The sequence below is a fragment of the Piliocolobus tephrosceles genome, chromosome 11 (assembly GCF_002776525.5).
Source record: "Piliocolobus tephrosceles isolate RC106 chromosome 11, ASM277652v3, whole genome shotgun sequence".
Classification (NCBI taxonomy): Eukaryota; Metazoa; Chordata; class Mammalia; order Primates; family Cercopithecidae; genus Piliocolobus; species Piliocolobus tephrosceles.
The window spans coordinates 89492941-89498862 of NC_045444.1; the positions used below are offsets into that span (position 1 = coordinate 89492941).

The 5922-nt window shown below is 38.1% G+C and overlaps 1 protein-coding gene and 1 non-coding gene across 3 annotated transcripts in view; one reads left to right on the forward strand and one right to left on the reverse strand.

Moving 5' to 3' along the window:
• Positions 1-5922, forward strand: part of NBEAL1 (neurobeachin like 1) — a 220591-nt gene that overhangs the window by 46385 nt on the left and 168284 nt on the right. For both annotated transcript variants that reach the window (XM_026454600.1, XM_026454601.1), the window contains one exon: positions 721-882. In XM_026454600.1, coding sequence (XP_026310385.1) covers positions 721-882 — 162 coding nt within the window. The remainder of the gene's footprint in view (positions 1-720; positions 883-5922) is intronic.
• On the reverse strand, positions 3167-3300 carry LOC111549399. The gene has a single exon (XR_002733720.1). It is a non-coding gene; the product is annotated as a small nucleolar RNA SNORA1 (small nucleolar RNA).

Consider the following 5922-nt stretch of genomic DNA (forward strand, 5'->3'; position numbering starts at 1 on the left):
TTTTTTTTTTTTTTTTTTTGGGACGGAGTCTCACTCTGTCACCCAGGCTGGAGTACAGTGGCACAATCTCGGCTTACTGCAACCTCCACCTCCTGGGTTCAAGCGATTCTTCTGTCTCAGCCTCCTGAGTAGCTGGGACAGGTGCGCCACCACGCCCGGCTAATTTTTTGTATTTTTAGTAGAGATGGGGTTTCACCATGTTGGCCACGCTAGTCTTGAGCTCCTAACCTCATGATCTGCCCGCCTCGGCCTCCCAAAGTGCTGGGATTATAGGTGTGAGCCACCGCACCTGGCCAACAGTTGACAGATATTAAACTAGTTATGTAGATACTTCATTTTTATTTTACAGTTATTGTTTCTTTTAGAAATGGTATGCACACTGCTATACACAGTATTTAGTATACATAGTATTTCTAAGTGGAACATAAATTAATTTATTCTAAATATTTTCATTAAAAATAGTACAATTGAAGATATCAAATAGTCTCTCTGTCGCTCTCTTTAGTAAGCCTCTTCTGAAATAAGAAAAACCACTCTGCTCTAATAATCTTCTAGTTACTAATCATCTGGTGGTGTGTTGCAGACAAGAAAGCACAGAGTATCGGGAATGAATAAAAGAGCTTCTCTAGGATTTGGGCTGAAAATGAAGTTCATTTAAATGCCAGAGATTTTCTTCTTATATTTCAACAGGCTTCTTATTTTTTTCCCTTTCTGTTTTAGGGTAGATGATATGCCTCCAGGAATATCTCTGCTTCCTGATAATATTCTGCAGGTTCTGAGGATCCAGCTGCTACAGTGTGTTCAGAAAATGGCAGATGGTTTAGAGGAACAACAGCAAGCCTTGTCAATTTTGCTTGTCAAGTTCTTCATTATTCTTTGCAGGTATCTAGTAGATAAAATAAGTTAGTTTTCACTCATAGGTGGGAGTTAAACAGTGAGAACACATGGAGATGAGGAGGGGAACATCACACACCGGGCCTTTCGGTGGGTGGGGTGCTAGGGGAGGGATAACATTAGGAGAAATATCTAATGTAGATGATGGGTTGGTGGGTGTAGCAAACCACCATGGCACATGTATACCTATGTAACAAACCTGCACATTCTGCACACGTATCCTAGAACTTAAAGTATAATAAATTAAGTAAATAAAAAAGAAAAAAGAAGCTAATTATCTGTTTTAAAATAATTGTTATGTTACCAAAATAGTAATTAATTTTATTTCTTATTAATGATGTTTGTAGTTCATATGGAACTTTAAAGAGTAAGTGCGCTTTTTGCAATAGGCTTCTGGTTTGTTAGTATGTTGGAAGTCCTTTTAGTTACTATACCTAGTTAGAGCGACATTAGCCAAGATTTTAAAAAATTATATTAAAGTCAATGACAGTTTTTCTTCAGCAAGAAATTACTATACCAGTATTTTTCTTATGGTTCTCACCTGTAAATGTATATGCATTTTTATTACTCTCTGTTATTTGTGAAAATAAATCAGATATTTCATTTTATCATTTTACCAAATAAAGTGTAATTATCCTATAAGTTTTCATATTTCCCAGATTTATAAATTAGGTCTGTGGTGCTTACATTTTGGTATGCATAAATAACAACAAGGAAGCTTCGTAGAATATAGAGCTTGAGCCTTGCTTGTGGAAATTCTGTTTCGAAAGGGATCAAAATCTGGATTTTTCAAGCATTCCACATTCATCTGCATATGAGAATTCAAGAACCATTGGTTTAGGGGCATCTGCATATAAGAATTCAAGAACCATTGGTTTAATTGGTTCATATTCCTCTTGAAACCTATCTTCATTTCGGAAGCCACATTCTATATCTTTAAATCTATTTTTTTTTTTTTTGGACGCCACTTTCTATAACATACATTATTTGTTTTATAAATATTTTATAATTAATTAGTAGATGAATAGGGACTGAATTTTCCTCTTAGTCACCTTTGGCTTAATTTCTCATTGCCTTTGCAGGAATTATGGAATGACTGAGCAATAATTTCTAAAACATTTCGCCCTAATTTAGGCTCTCCCAGAGCCTTAGACATGTTTTTATTTTTGTGTTTTTCCTCATCCTTAAAATTTAGAAACATAATACAAGAATTATAAGGGTTGAAGGATGCAGCTGGGTACGGTGGCTCACACCTGTAATCCCAGCACTTTGGGAGGCCGAGGTGTGTCACTTGAGGTCAGGAGTTCGAGACCAGCTTAGCCAACATGGTGAAACCCCATCTCTCCAAAAAAATACAAAAATTAGCCAGGCGTGGTGGCGGGTGCCTGAAATCCCAGCTACTCAGGAGGCTGAGAGGCAGGAGAATTGCTTGAACCTGGGAGGCGGAGGTTTCAGTGAGCCGAGATCGTGCCATTGCACTTCAGCCTGGGTGACAGAGCGAGACTCTTCTCAAAAAAAAAAAAAAAAAAAAAAAGGTTAAAGGAAAAGGGTTTTATTCAGGTTGTAAGACATAAGTTGATCTCTGATAATTTGCAATATTTTCCTGCTAGCTACCTACTACAATTTTGCTGAAATCAAAAATCCTACAGATATTTGTTGTAAATTCATTATATTTAGATTTTGGTAATAGAGGGAAGCACTGGAATGCTCAACACATTTTTTGTTTGAAAAAAAATGTTTTGGGTAGGAGATAGTTTCTGATGATAAATTTAATGTTTAATAGCTACCAGTCACAGAACATGTTTCTATTTCCAGAGACCTCACTTTACTTTTTTAAAGCTCCTTTTAAAAACTTTAATACACTTTATGTTTTAGAGCTGTTTTTATATAAATCTAGAATTCCCGCATACTCCTTTCCCATACCCTTTAGTTTCCTCTATTATTAATATCTCACATTAGTATGATACATTTATCATAGCTGATGAACCAGTATTCATATATTATTAACTAAGGTCCATATGCATATTAGGGTTCACTATTTGTGTTGTATAGTTTCTTGGGTTTTGACTAATTTATATTGTCATATATAAATTTGACATAATCCATCATTATAGGATCATATAGAATAGTTTCCCTACACTAAAAACGGCCTGTGCTCCACATATTCATTCCTTACACACCCACACACACATACACACACACCCCACTCCACTTCCCGCCCCAACCTCTGGCAACCACTGCTTTTTTTTTTTTTTTTTCTCATAAGTATACCAAATGTTACAGGTCTCATTGTCACCACTGCAATATGTGTACTGTGATGGAAGCATAGCCTCTGTCTCAATTTAGCCACATTAACTTTTTTGGACACCATGATCAACAGTACCCATTCTCATCTAGAATGAGGCTTAACCACTGATATTTTAATGGTGTCTTTAGTTTTGCTTTCACCAGAGTGTCATAATTAGAATCATACAGAATGTAGCCTTTTCAGACTGGCTTCCTTCACTTAGCAATATGCATTTAAAGGTCCTGCATGACTTTTCTTTGTTTGTTTGTTTGTTTGTTTGTTAGACAAGGTCTTACTCTGTCAACTACACTGGAGTGCAGTGGCTTGATAAGGGCTCTTTGCATCCTTGACCTCCCGGTCTCATTATCTTTCCACCTCAGCCTCTGAGTAGCTGAGACTACAGGTACATACTACCATGCCCAGTTATTATTACTATTATTATTTTGTATTTTTTGTAGAGAAGGAGTTTCACCATGTTGCCCAAGCTGGTCTCAAACTCCAGGGCTCAAGCGATCCTTCTGCCTTGATCAAACGGGGACTATAGGCATGAGCCACCGCATCTGACCCTCCTCCATGTCTTTTTGTAGCTTGATAGCCCATTTCTTTTTGTCACAGAATAATACTCTACTTATGGACATACCACAGTTTGTTTATTCATTCCCCTGTTGCAGGACATCTTGGTTGCTTCCGGTTTTTGGCAGTCATGAATAAAGCTGCTACAAACATCTGTGTGCAGATTTTGCATACACATACCTTTTGAACTCATTTAGGTAAATACTGAGGAATATAATTGCTGTGTCATATGGTAAGCTTATGTTTAGCTTTGTCAGTGCAAAATTGTCTTCCAAAATGGCTATACCATTTTGCATTCCCACCAACAATGAATGGGAGTTCCTGTTGCTCTCCATGGTTTCCAATATTGGATTATACTGTTCTTTTAGATTTTAGTCATTTTAATAGGTGTTTGTAGTATCTCATCGTTTTAATTTGCAATTTCCTAATGACAAAAGATGTTCACCATCTTTTCATATGGCTATATACCATTTGTATCTTCTTTGGTAAAGTGTCTATTTAGATCTTTTGCTCATTTTTAAAAAATTGGGTTGTTTTCTTATTAACTTTTAAGACATCTTTGACTGTTTTGAGATGTAATTCCTTTATCAGTTATCTGGGTTTTTTTTTTTTTTTGTAGTTGTCGTTGTTTTGAGACAGGTTTTTACTCTGTTGCCCAGGTGCAGTGAGTTCTGTTGCCTGAGATGCAGTGGCGTGATCATAGCTCACTGCATCCTCAAGTTATCCTCCTACTTCAGTACCCCGCACCCCAAGTAATTGGGACCACAGGTACATGCCACCATACTTGGCTGATTTTTTTTATTTTTTATTTTTTGTAGAGATGAGGTCTCGCTATATTGCCCAGGCTGGTCTGTAACTCCTGGGCTCAAGTGATCCTCCCACCTCACCCTCCCAAAATATTGGGATTACAGGCATGAGCCACTGTGTCTGGCACGTATCTGGTTTGTAAATATTTTTTGATAGTCTGTGACTTGTCTTTTTATTCTTTTAATAGTGTTTAGCAAAGCAGAAGCTTTTAATTTTAATGAAGTTTGACTTAACTTTTTTCTTTCATGGATTATGCTTTTTTAAAAAAATTGAGACAGAGTCTTGCTCCATCACCCAGGCTGGAGTGTACATGATCATGGCTCACTACAGCCTCAATCTCCCCGGCTCAAGTGATCTTCCCACCTCAACCTTCTGAGTAGCTGGGAGGCACACCACCATGTCTGGCCAATTGTTTAAAAAAAAATTATTGTCCTGCTGGCTGGGCGCAGTGGCTCAGGCCTGTAATCCCTGCACTTTGAGAGGCTGAGGCAAGCCGATCATTTGAGGTCAGGAGTTCCAGACCAGCCTGGCCTCTCTACTAAAAATACAAAAATTAGCTAGGAATGGCGCCACACACTTGTAATCCCAGCTACTTGGGAGGCTGAGGCGGGAGAATTGCTTTTGACCCAGGAGGCGGAGATTGCAGTGAGCCAAGATCACAGCACGGCACTCCAGCCTGGGTGACAGAGCGAGACTCCGTCTCAAAAAAAAAAAAAAAATTTTTAACCCCATCCAAAAGTGGAGAAAGGATATGAACAGACATTTCTCAAAAGAAGACATTCATACAGCCAACAGACACATGAAAAAATGCTCATCATCACTTGCCATCAGAGAAATGCAAATCAAAACCACAATGAGATACCATCTCACACCAGTTAGAATGGCAATCATTAAAAAATCAGGAAACAACAGGTGTTGGAGAGGATGTGGAGAAATAGGAACACTTTTACACTGTTGGTGGGATTGTAAACTAGTTCAACCATTATGGAAAACAGTATGGCAATTCCTCAAGGATCTAGAACTAGTTGTACCATATGACCCAGCCATCCCACTACTGGGTATATACCCAAAGGATTATAAATTATTCTACTACAAAGACACATGCACACGTATGTTAATTGCGGCACTATTCACAATAGCAAAGACTTGGAATCAACCCAAATGTCCATCAGTGACAGACTGGATTAAGAAAATGTGGCACATATACACCATGGAATACTATGCAGCCATAAAAAAGGATGAGTTTGCGTCCTTTGTAGGGACATGGATGCAGCTGGAAACCATCATTCTTAGCAAACTATCACAAGAAGAGAAAACCAAACACCGCATGTTCTCACTCATAGGTGGGAACTGAACAATGA